The sequence below is a fragment of the Patiria miniata genome, unplaced genomic scaffold (genome assembly GCF_015706575.1).
Source record: "Patiria miniata isolate m_02_andy unplaced genomic scaffold, ASM1570657v1 HiC_scaffold_9, whole genome shotgun sequence".
Lineage (NCBI taxonomy): Eukaryota > Metazoa > Echinodermata > Asteroidea > Valvatida > Asterinidae > Patiria > Patiria miniata.
The window spans coordinates 19,406,306-19,418,557 of record NW_024037076.1 but is presented as its reverse complement, the minus strand read 5'-3'; the positions used below and the strand labels follow the sequence as shown (position 1 = coordinate 19,418,557).

The following is a 12,252-nucleotide window of genomic DNA, read 5'->3' as shown; positions in this document are numbered from 1 at the left end:
TATGACGACAATAATCCTCGTTCAAATATTATAAAAATTTACTTTGCTTTTTTTTGTAATTACAGTTTACGTTTATATCATACATGTGTAAAAATTAAAATATTTATTGAATATGTATAAATATTTTAAACACTCGTAGTTTTGCAATCTATAAAATATTGATGCAATCAAATTAATTGCGAATTTGTGGATACGGCTATCGTGTGAATGCTGTATAGTCGTAGCGAATGTCGGACACTTCGCCCCATTTCCACGTTGCCCCATGTCACTTCGCCCCTAACCACTTCGCCCCATCCCCACTTCGCCCCATTCCCACTTCGCCCCATTTCCACTTCGCCCCATCCCCACTTCGCCCCATCCCCACTTCGCCCCATCCCCCACTTCGCCCCATCCCCACTTCGCCCTATTGGCTTAAAAAACAATTCCAACAGATTCACTAATTGCTAACAAGAATTAGCCCACCAAATGAACAATTCATAACCAACCTCTCAAGCTATCACTCTCCCCTAGCCCTACCGAGAAAAAAAGCTTGAAGTAAAAGATCCAACTTTGTTCGCAACCCGGCTATACCAACCCGTCTCCCACTTATCTGAGAACGAAAATACCTTTGACATCCTAATTTCACTCTTGGAGGAACCAATCTCATCTAAATGAAATTGTAAGTGTCACATCAGACAATTTTTGACGGAACATTTTCCTCAAGGCAGTGAGTTCCTTTTAACTCACTGACCCATACCTACGGATTCTTTTGAATCCGGCGCCGGCTGATGAGTCCCCGAAGGGACAAATGTGCATTCCGCTATTGCCTTTGGGTAAAACCTAACCCACCCCACTGCTGCCTGGGTAAACTTGGCTAAGCTCAAAACTTCCATTGATTTCTCCTTCTTATTTTTACCGATTTTTTGAGACCCGGCCTTTCATGTGTCTCAATTGAAGAACATAAACCACACAATGTCACACCATCGAATAACTCAATGTGTTGTTCTTACGCAAATTTTTTTATTCACAAGCCAATAGGAGAGGCGTCTCTGAATGGGATAGAGCCATCATTTCTCTCATCTGTGTCTCTAGCACCTCATCAGAGAGTTTGTATTTTTCCTGAGGTTTTAGATTTGGGAGCATTTGTTATCTGGGGTCTTTGGCAGTTTATTATGTCTGCACCCCTAGCCTTCACCTTTTTCATACTGGGGCGAAGTGGGGATGGGGCGAAGTGGGGATGGGGCGAAGCGGGGATGGGGCGAAGTGGGGATGGGGCGAAGCGGGGATGGGGCGATGTGGGAATGGGGCGAAGTGGGGATGGGGCGAAGTGGTTAGGGGCGAAGTGACATGGGGCGACGTGGAAATGGGGCGAAGCGTCCGACACCCGTCGTAGCCATACTTGCACAAAATGGCACGCGGAACGTACCGGCGATGGCCGTGGTAGACCCGTGAACGTGGCTATATACATAGCCACGCTTCAATCTATTGTAAAAACACTATATTGTGATCCGAGGTTACTAAGATGAAGTGACCGTTCTACAATGTTCTAGCCGAATTTCGGCTACATTTGACAGAATATTTGCATAAAAAAATGTGTTGTACAGAAAATAAGGCCAAAAAAAAAAAGAGTCTCCGGATTCTGGTATGCGCGCGCGTCGCCGTAGCCATGCGCGTCGGCAAAATGAAATTTTTTTTTTCAATGAAAGATGATGTCTCAAAACCGCCAAACTCACTGGTTTGACTGGAATCCTGCTGTTGCACAATTTTAACGTGTTTTTAGATGGGATTATGATCGAGAATAAGCTTTATGTGGCCTCTCTGGTCTCCCATAATATTTGCACTAAAGTTTAGTCGGGCATCATTTGCAGTCATCAGCCGACATTTGAAGCAAAAAAAACAGGTTAAAAAAAAAAAAAAAAGCTGCGTCGACGCACCACTTTTTGGGCAAGCTCCATACCAGAAACCGGAGACTTTTTTTTTTGGCCTAAGCAGTATTTTTTTTTTCGCCAGAATTATGAAGATGAAGGAAAATGAAAAAGATTAGAGAAATATCGCACATTTGGTTTGAGAAACCTTCATTTTTGTTTTTAAGATCCTTAAAACAAACCCTTGCACAATGGAACAGCAATATATACTGGGTGATTTGGCAGACTTTCGAAGTGGATTTAGCAGAATTTTACATGGTATTACGGTCATCCTGCTATGTAAGTCGGTTAGTCGGGTACTATCACTACCGTTTTGCGCCATGATGCGGAACTCAGGGTACCAGAGTGTCATGCCTGTCTTTGATTTTCTGATCATTTTGAAAACATTCGTTGTGACAAAGTTGTGCCGTACTCACGGTACATCAAATTTCTTGGCAATGACAGATTTAACACTCGCGTAAATACACAGGAAGCCCAACAAGTAAGTGATTCACCTACGGGCAAAATTATACATGGTAACATGTAGCGGATCAAAAGATAGAATGCTTTCGCTATGCAACGCCACGTTCACGGGTCTATGGCCGTGGATGCTTTTGACTACTACAGCAAGTAGCCTTTCGCCAAGGCCATCGTGGCTTAAACCTTAACTTTCCGGTGTAGCGTGAATATCCCACTCCATGAAATATGGACTCATTGGTAGTATTGCGCATGCGTGAGTACCATAATACGCTATTTTTAGGTTCGCTCGTACCCCTACCCTGCAAACAGGAAGGCGGGGGGTACGAGCGAATTTTTTAGGATCATATACGTGGGAGCATGACCGTCACATGCGAGGGTAACCAACAATAGGGAAAATGGGTCCGATTTTCATAGGAGCCTGATTTTCATAAGACACCGGCATTAACCGGCTTTTATAGGTCGACCCGTGCGACGACACCTGTAGATTGACTTTTATTAAGCTGCGCCTGAGCTACGATCGACCACTGATCTCTATACAAAAAAAAAAGAATGGATAGCGGATAAAGAGCCGCACCGAATGACGCCATATTGGTGAGACCGGTGAGACCGGCTGGTGATCTACAAAGGACAAGTTGCCGTCTTTTATAGACAGCATGATTTCTTTTGTAACATCGCGGTTAACTTGACTTATATTTTGACCACCACCACTGACCATGCACTACGGAGGAAGCTTTGGGCCAGTGGCGTACGCAGGATTTTTTCAAGGGGGGTGTTTCAAAATTGGATGTCGTCATTTATGATGCTAGAAATGAAGATGGTAAATTGTGTTGGCGCCAGAAATAAAAAATAGTATCAGTGGGCTAAACTTTACGCTAAAATAAAAGTCAGGAGTTTTTGTTGGCGCCAGAAATAAAAGAGGGTATATTTGGACGGGTTTAACTCGAAGGGCCGGGAACCCACGACCATCAGTTATCTTTTTGAGCTAAAGCATAGTAAATCGGGGAAAAAAAATGTTCTGTGTCTTTAGAGTATGATGAACATATGAGTAAAGGGGTCAATGTGGGCAGTCCCCTCCCTCAACAGCATTTAAACAAAAAAAAGAAGAAATTCAAGAAAAAAAGTGACACGGGCTGCGGAAGTGCTAGGATCTGTTCTTGTTATTGGCTAAAATCACTCAGCTTCGTCCCCTGGATCTCATGATTCTCATCCGTTGGGAATCTTTGTGTAAACCGCCCCCACCCCTAAGGCCAAACTTCAGATACAGGATACATATGCGCTCTGGTCACAGGGGCGGATTCAGACTGCCATTTGTCGGGGGGCCTAGAATTATTGTAATGAAGGGTCCAGGACCTGCAAAGCCCTTACGGCGTGGGGTCCGGGGCCCGCTTAAGGGCCCCGGAAAAAAATTGGAATTTAGATGCTCTGTGGTGCAATCTGAGGCGCTTCCTGGCCACTTCCACCGTTTAGAAAACGTTTTAAACATCGAAAATTATTTTTGTTTTGTTGTTTATAAAGTTTGTTACGTACTCAAAGTTGAGAACCATGTTCCATCTCCGTATTTTTTCACAATTTTCTATTTTGGAAAGGGATTTATGCCACTTGTAGAGCCATTCGCTGCTGAAGGTACAAAATGGTGGGGGCACCGCTAGGGTGAAATTATAGCATAGAGGGAATTTGAATCCCGGGACATACCGTTATTTTTCGTTTTACCGTTTTGGATTTCCTCAAAAACAAAAACAGTAAACGAATCATCGACCGTTTTGTCGTTTTACAGTGTTATAAAACGACAAGCGGTATTAAGATAAATACGGTTCTCCGTTTTATAAGTTTAGTAAAATTCATTATTGCATAACGATCAATGATTTTTGTTTTACAGATTACACAAATAACTTTGAAAAACAGCAAAACAGTCAGTATTGAATACAGACTGTTTTTTTTATTCCAGTGTCATGGTTAACAGTCCGTGGTGCATTTTGTGGCGGTGGGCAAGGGGGTGGAGGGGGACCAAGTTTTACACGAAGAAGTGTTACCTCGGCATAATTAATGCGTGATGTGATTCCTGGCGCGGACCCTGACCCCTTTCTCATGCGATTCAGTCAAGTTGGTGGGGCTTAAAGAGTTCCAAGCAAAATGTCGCTGGAAAACTTCAAGGGAGGACATTACTTTTCACAATGGAAACAGGATGGTAATAAGACGTTTGATGAAGTTGCAGACCTTTTGAAGGAAACTGGGGTTCAAGTCGACGCGGCTCTTCAATAGCCAATTCGCAAATTTTGTCGTGAGAACGAAATGTAAGGAGCGGGGCCCAGGCAATGACTCGATCCCAAGGACGCATTAATTAACATTCCGGTGCATTGCTTAATTGCCGAACCTAAAATCAAAAAATGGTCGGCAAGACTATTGACCGTTTTGTCATTGTCATGATTTTGTAAAACAACACTCTAAAAATAAAGCAACTAACCGTTTAACGCTGTCTACAATTAAAAACAACAACAAAAAGTATTTTGTGTGTGTGACTTAATACCGTTTGACCGTTTTACAAAACTGTAAAACGAGAAAACGGTCAATGGTTCGTTTACTGTTTTTGTTTTTGAGGAAATCAAAAACAGTAAAACGAAATAACGGTATGTCCCGGAATTATTTTGGCCGGAGGACCAATGCGAGCGCGGAGCGCGAAGCACTTACGGCGTGGGGTCCGGGGCCCGCTTAAGGGCCCCGGGAAATTTTGGATCGTAGATGCTCTGTGGTGCAATCTGAGGCGTTTCCTGGCCACTTTCCCCTGTTTTTTTTAGCAGAAGTTTTTAAAATTATGAGGGGATATTTTGTTTCATTTGTTTCAAATACATATAGGCCTATATACTCTTGCTCTTATAAAGTGTCTTCTGTATTCAAAGCTTAAAGTTGAGAACATGCACATAATTTGTAATTGTTCCGCGCTCGGTCACATAACTCTCTTTTCCCTCCATATTTTTACATGGCAAAGGGGGGTGTTTAACAGCCAAAACACCCCCCCTGCGTACGCGCCTGCTTTGGGCAAACTATACATTGTTCGATAGCTGCTGAATAGGCCAACATGCTGGAAAAGTTTCAAGCCTTGAGATTAAAGAGTTGCAGAGAAAATGCAAGATGTAGTACATTCTGCCTGTAGTTTCCGTTTTGTGCAGTAAATCCCATAGTAAGGCCTGTCAGCGCCCAGGCATACTGGCTCTCTATATCGTAGTCAAAACATACCTGAACATAGGAAGTTTTCGGCAAACTATACATTGTTCGAAAGCTGCCGAATAGGCCAACAAGCTGGAAAAGTTTCAAGACTTCAGATTAAAGGGTAATGGAGAAAATGCATGATGTAATACATTATGCTTGTAGTTTCCACATTGTGCAGTAAATCCCATAGTAAGGCCTGTCAGCGCCCAGGCATACTGATACTGGCTCTCTATATCGGAGTCAAAAGGTACCTTCACATAGGAAGTTTTAGGCAAACTATACATTTTTTGGTTTCTGGTATGCGCGCGCGCCGCCGTAGCCATGCGCGTCGGCAAAATGAAAAAAGTTTTTTTTTTCAATGAAAGATGATGTCTCAAAACCACCAAACTCACTGGTTTGACTGGAATCCTGCTGCTGCACAATTTTAACGTGTTTTTAGATTGGGTTATAGTCGAGAATCAGCTTTATGTGGCCTCTCTGGACTCCCGTATTATTTGCACTAAGTTTAGTCGGGCACCATTAATTTTGCAGTCATCAGCCGACATTTGAAGCAAAAAAATCAGGTAAAAAAAAAAAAAGCCGCGTCGCCGCACCACTTTTTGGGCAAGCTCCATACCAGAAACCGGAGACTTTTTTTTTTGGCCTTATTATGAACTGAAATTTAACTTTCAAATCTTCACACATGTACACAGTAAACATCTTTAACCTTGTAATTCAAATTTGTAATACAATGTGTGTGGGTTTTTTTTTTTTGGGGGGGTGTGATATTTTAGACTGGTAGAATATTAGGAAGTCTAAACTAAAATAATCATTTCCAGCTTTCGAGCCGAAGTGTCGAAGCTGCAGTAAATCAAGTAAAATTGCTGACGATTGCAAATGTTTTATTTAAACTTACAAACCAAAAGCGTTGCCCAGTTTTACTTATAAATAAAATGACACAGAAATCAAAAGTGCACAAATTGAGAAACAAATCCTTGAATTATTTTTCACTTATTTCAGTTTTCATTAAACAGACAAGTATTTTCTATAGGGCCTACCTTTCATCACCACGTGTTTAATACAGTAGCAGCCCACAATGCTCCATTCAAAAACAAATAAGACCAAGTTCAATCAAGAAGTTTGAATAACTATTCTTCGACTTATCTACGTTGATACCCTTGCTAATTCACTGTGACTGGACAGGTCTATTACGACTGACCTATTTGAGATGTTGTGGACACAAAAGGAGGGCGCTATTTTGAGTGAGTAAACTTGGGTATACGATGTATACAAAAGAGTTTAACCCACTCAAAATATAGCCCCTCCTGTTGTGTCCACAGTATTTCATATAGGCTAACAGGACAGGCTTACTGCGCTTGGTCGCATTGCGCTGGCTATAATTCGAAGGTAGCAAGGAGCTAGGACAATTATAGAGAGGTTCTGTGGTGATGTGGGACCCTAATAACGGTTAAAGAAGAGATGCTCACATTTTATTTTAAGTGTGCTGGATAATAATATGCAAAGCTAAACAAGCAGCAGCTTCTTACATAAGCCTATCTATCTGGGTACATCCGCCAAAGACTTCCACGCAATGGTAAGACAACTGATCATACCTCTGAAGGATTTCAAAAGATCCGTCAGTTTTGTGATTGGCTAGGAAGGCCATTTTTTACACGAACGAAGGTGAGGACGGTTGAAGAAATATCATGTGTTCATTCTTTTTTATTATTCTTCAACCATAAGCATTATCTTCTCTGATATTTCGTCTGTGTTTCTTTTATTTTCCGCGCCGTCAATTTCTCCTGGAATTTCTTCAGATCTCCAAGCACGGTTGCTAAGGTCGGTCGCCTGGCTGGATTCTTATGGCAACATCTTATCCCCAGGTTTCTGACGTATTTCAGGTCCCGGATGTTCAGGGCAATATCTTTAAGCAGTATACCGAGACTGTACACGTCACTAGCCTCACTGACTTGTGATATACCTTCGACAATGTCAGGAGCAATTTGCTGGCAGTTCTTGTAATAGTAAGCCTTCACGTTCTTGCAGAACCGATTCGGAGGAGGAGGGTTGCTGATCTTTGAAGCTTTACCCATGTCGATTATTTTGGCTGTTGGTTGGCAGCTGGTAGAGTCGGTACAAACCAGTGCGTTGCCATTATGGAGATCGTTGTGTAACCAACCTGATTGGTGAAGCTCCATCAGACCGCGTGTGATGTCAATGGATACGCGAGCGCGGTCCGCGATAGTCAGGATGCTTCGGTCAAGCATGCAGGAATGCACGCTCTTTGCTGAGTAGGTCCTTGAGTCCCCGACGAACTCCATAGCAAAGGTGCTTTCGTCGACGATTCCCATGAATCTTGGGAACTCTTTCAGCCCCGATACTGCCATCATGGCCTTGATTTCAACAAGCATCTCTCTGTAGGCCTTCTGAGGGCAATTGGAGCACTTAAGCCTTTTCACTGCCAAAAGGCCACCGTCTGATTTCTTTCGCATCAGTAGCACCTCGCCGAAATCTCCCGCACCGAGGCTTACTGGGCAGCCCTGGTCATTCAACACACTTTCTACATCACCAGGGTCTAAGCATGGGATGTTGATGGGTGAGATAGGGCTAGGGGCAGGAGGAGTTGGCGAGCTCTCGGTGGATGACTTCGGCTTCTTATTTGGACTAGGGCCTTCTTCGGGGGATGGCATTGGTCCTATATTTAGCTTCCTGTTCAATTTGAAACAGATTCAATTTGAATTTAGAACCGTTTCATGTTAATGTAATGTATTGCCCTAAATGCTGAAAGTAAAAATATTATGTGTTCCTCCTTGAAAACAGTTTGAAATTGAAGATGTTGTGTTATTAAAGTAAGGGATTTCAATTTTTCAATCAATTTGTTGTCACCCTCTAAAATATTTTCCAACACTTCGGTCCCTCTACCTCAAATGATTTGACATGTTTTCCTTAAACATTTGGGTGAAGATTCACTTTTTCACAAGCATTGTTTTGAGGTAAGATTATTTCATCAACTTCAAATAACTCCTTCTGTTTTGCAGAGACAAAATTCTTCTATGGGTTGTGTTTATACCTTTTGCAGGAAACTTGATGTACCAAACCCATTAGCTGGGTAATAGTTTCTGAAGTGAACCCTCTTAGTGGGCGCTCCGGGGTCGGTACGCGTGTGGTCTGCCTTGATGGAGGAATTGGTGGTAAAATGCTCCTGAAATTACATTTGACAATATGCAGAAAGTACAGTGAGTCAGAACGTGCATCAGCTTTTCCATTATTAATTCTTGAAAGGCAAATTGTAGTTGTAGTTGTGCCATCTGATGAATTAGAAGTCAGGAAAGCTTTTCAACCGAAGTTAATGATTCTTTGCAAGTTAACATTCAAGCTGGGAGGCTTACCTTATGAAAGCACATCTAGGATGGATACCTCGTGAACGCTGCTGGTTGTGGTTGTGCTTTCTTGGTAAACAGTCTACCGACTCTGATGTCTGAGAGGTGGAGGGTCTGTTGTCGTGACTCTCCAGACTCGTCACAGATTCGAATTTTCTCTTCTTAAAGGGAAGGGTAGGCTGGCACGGGCTTTCCCGTCTCCTGACGAGGGATGATGAGAAAAAGAAACTGAAGGATGACTGTATCAGAGGTACTTAGACAGTGTTTCGATTTTGCTTCAACCGCTTTGAGGAGATTTAACCATAAAATTCAACCATAAAAATCATAATGTGGGAGAATCAGTGGAAAACCTCGCGCAGGCACCAAGTAGGTTTTATCTCTTTTATGAGATTTTGTAGTTATTATAGTAAAACCCTGTAAATTCCTTATTTTCAACAATACGCTCCGTCTAATCACGGATCCTCGTCACAGAGGATCTGTGTAGAGGATCCGTGGTCTAATCTCATTGGGTTTTTTTCTTTTCTTTCAACAAAGGACAGATATGGAACGACAAAACCGTAGCAAACCAAACGTCTTTCAGGCAATGTTTTTACCTCTTGACCGTGGTTTCGTGAGGTGATGTTCTTCCCATGTTCCCAGTCATTATCATGCTTCCAGTCTGCACGCCAATCGTGACGTGTTGCTTTGCTGTCATCGTTTCAGGTTCCTCCTCGTCAGAGAGAGGAGAGGACGTCCTCATCCTTTTAGATGTCTCAGTTGGAGGACTAAGGATGACACCTAGGTGTTTCCTTTAAGATGATGGATTGAAGAAGAAGTTAATTAAGATAATCTACTTGAAAGGTTTTGACTATGACGAGGACAATGCACCATCATCTTCCTCTCTTTTGTTCTGATATAAGTGTCTTGCGATATTTGCTAAGATCATCGGCAATAAACTTGCATCCCAACCAGGGGTAAATTCCTGACCTGTTTTTGCCATAGGAACACTCGATTACTAAAATAAACACAACTTCATGACTTGCTTGGTATAAAACTGACAGTTTCATGTACGAATGCGATGAGTACTTATTTCGAGTTGTCTGTCTTAAACTGACCTTTTGCGAGTACATTTTCTGGGTGTCGAAGGTGGTGCAGCACCTGAAGGCGCCGGTGGTGTGGTCAGAGTGGCATTGACATCAGGTATAGCAGGTGCTACGGTGCCTGTATATGCAGTAGTTTGCTGCGGAGAGCTTCTCCCATCCCGAGGATGTTGTATGGTAACTCCGGTGGGTTGCTCTGCAGTTGATGTTGGATCGAAGCGGACCTTGGTGTCCTTCGCACGGGTGGTTCGTGAAGACTCACCGGTCTGTTGTCGCGCTTCGAGTTGGGTGGTCTGGCGAGCCTTTCGCAGGGGGACTTGTTGTTTCGTAGTCTCACCGCGTGGCAGCTTCACCGGGGCTGATGGCTGAGCCTCGAAGAATGCGGCACGAAGGCCGGCGCGGGCTTGATCTTGAATACTGGTGCTTGCTGCCGGGCCTTTGCTTCCCGTCTGAACAGGGTCAGGTGGATTTGCTGGTTGTCTCGACAAGATCCTGCAATGTTAAAGTGATAATCAAGAATCATCAAACACTCACAGTCAGTTTCTTCAACTGGAGCACTGCTTCATTACATCTTTACATCATCGGATAATTATGAAGTGAAGTTAATGAAATATTACCCAAACTATGAGTATGATTAAAAATCTAGATTCTTTATCTAGCTGGTTTTAAAACAGAAAATCAAGTGTGTGTTTTTAAAGAGAGAGTTACGTCTTTGAGCTGCGTTGTTGTAGCTTTACCTGAGACGCGGGCCATCCTTGGTTTCATCGGAGGGGGACATCCTACCGGGTCTAGCCCCTCCCTGGCGGCTGAGATTTTGAGGATCCGAATCCGGAGTTCCAATCAGCCGGTAGAATCCCAGAGGTGATAAGGACACCACTGGGAAATTACCCAACACTTGCCTAAAAAAGTAGAGCGGATAAGGAACTTTAGGATCATGGGCGTCGCCAGGATTTTTTTCTAGAGGGTGCCAAAATTCCACTATTTTTCAACATATTCTCGATTTCTCAGTTTTAGAGGGGGGCAGGGACATTTTGCCCCCCCCCAACTCATAAAATTTACACCACTTTGACTTCGCGCCTCTCTTTCTTTTCTTTTTTTGTCGTTTTTGTTTTGTTTTGTCTTTTTGTTTTTTGCTTTTCCAGGGGGGGGGGGGGGGCAAGCGCCCCCCTTGGCCCCCCCCCCTCGCAACGCCCATGTTTAGGATGGACAAATGCAGACACCAATTTTCAAAGGCGATGACTTTTTTTACGAGAGGGGATGAAGCCACAATTTTGGAGTTGTCGTTAATCTTTGTAGATTGTTCGTTCGAGCATTTAATTGATAGGGCTTACTAAGAACTACTGATTGCAGGTTGAAAAAAACAAGATCGATCATGAATCAGAGACACATGAATGATTTTTATTTGTGTTGTTCATGCAGTTAAAATGTCCGAAAGTATGGCGACCCTTAATCTGAAAAGGTTTGCAAAACTGGTTTGAAGTATTTGAAGTAAACTTCACCTTGGCAATTGTTGGGTGATGCTGGAAGACGTGGAGGGGGACATCCTTACGGGTCTATCCCCTCCAAGTTGGGTCTCCCTGGAAGCTAAGGAGGGGGACATCCTAACGGGTCTATCCCCTCCATGATCGTCCACTTCCTGGGAAGTAGTCGCACTGTTTACAGGGAACAAAAGAGGGAATGGGAAACGGTTCCTCGAAGGCCATCTTGTATTCATTAATGCTGTTTTACAATAATTGGACTGAAAGATCCCAGCCCTCTGTACTTACTTTTCCTAGTGTAACAAAAATACCTAATGCATGTTTATTGCCCTTTGATTTTTCGTTCTTTAAAGAATATTCGTATTGGTATACGTACTCATTTTTTTTTCTTTGTAATACTTTTCCCATGGAGTTCCATGACAAGCGGAGCAGATAGGGTTGCAGCAAACGTCACAAAGAAACTTCAATTGTTGACGTCATTAAAATTCGCTTAACATGCGCTTTTGTGCAAAGCATGAACCAGCCTTCACATTATAGTCAAGAATCAAACGGTCATAAAAAGTTCAACAAATAATTATCGAAAACAAAATAAACTTACCGGTTTTTAGCCGAACGAGTTCCCGGTGTTGTAGGATTCATTGTAGAATCGCTAGATCGCTAGTCTGATAACCAAAATCGCTCTCTTTCGTCGCAATACGCAACTCAGAAAAAGCACTTGTTCGCACGATGAACGCTAAACAAGAACAAAACTTTGTGTTTACCTTTGCCG

General features: G+C 42.9%; 1 protein-coding gene across 1 annotated transcript; it reads right to left on the bottom strand.

Annotated features, from left to right (window-relative positions):
* Positions 1-6,431: 6,431 nt before the first annotated feature.
* Positions 6,432-12,252, bottom strand: LOC119720058 (pollen-specific leucine-rich repeat extensin-like protein 2). Its single transcript, XM_038189578.1, has 8 exons — positions 12,082-12,252; positions 11,505-11,657; positions 10,743-10,904; positions 10,021-10,497; positions 9,520-9,714; positions 8,936-9,127; positions 8,617-8,748; positions 6,432-8,255 (listed from the first exon to the last, which is right to left on the bottom strand). The coding sequence occupies exons 1-8, from the start codon at positions 12,120-12,122 to the stop codon at positions 7,292-7,294; spliced, it is 2,316 nt and encodes a 771-aa protein (XP_038045506.1). The 5' UTR covers positions 12,123-12,252; the 3' UTR covers positions 6,432-7,291.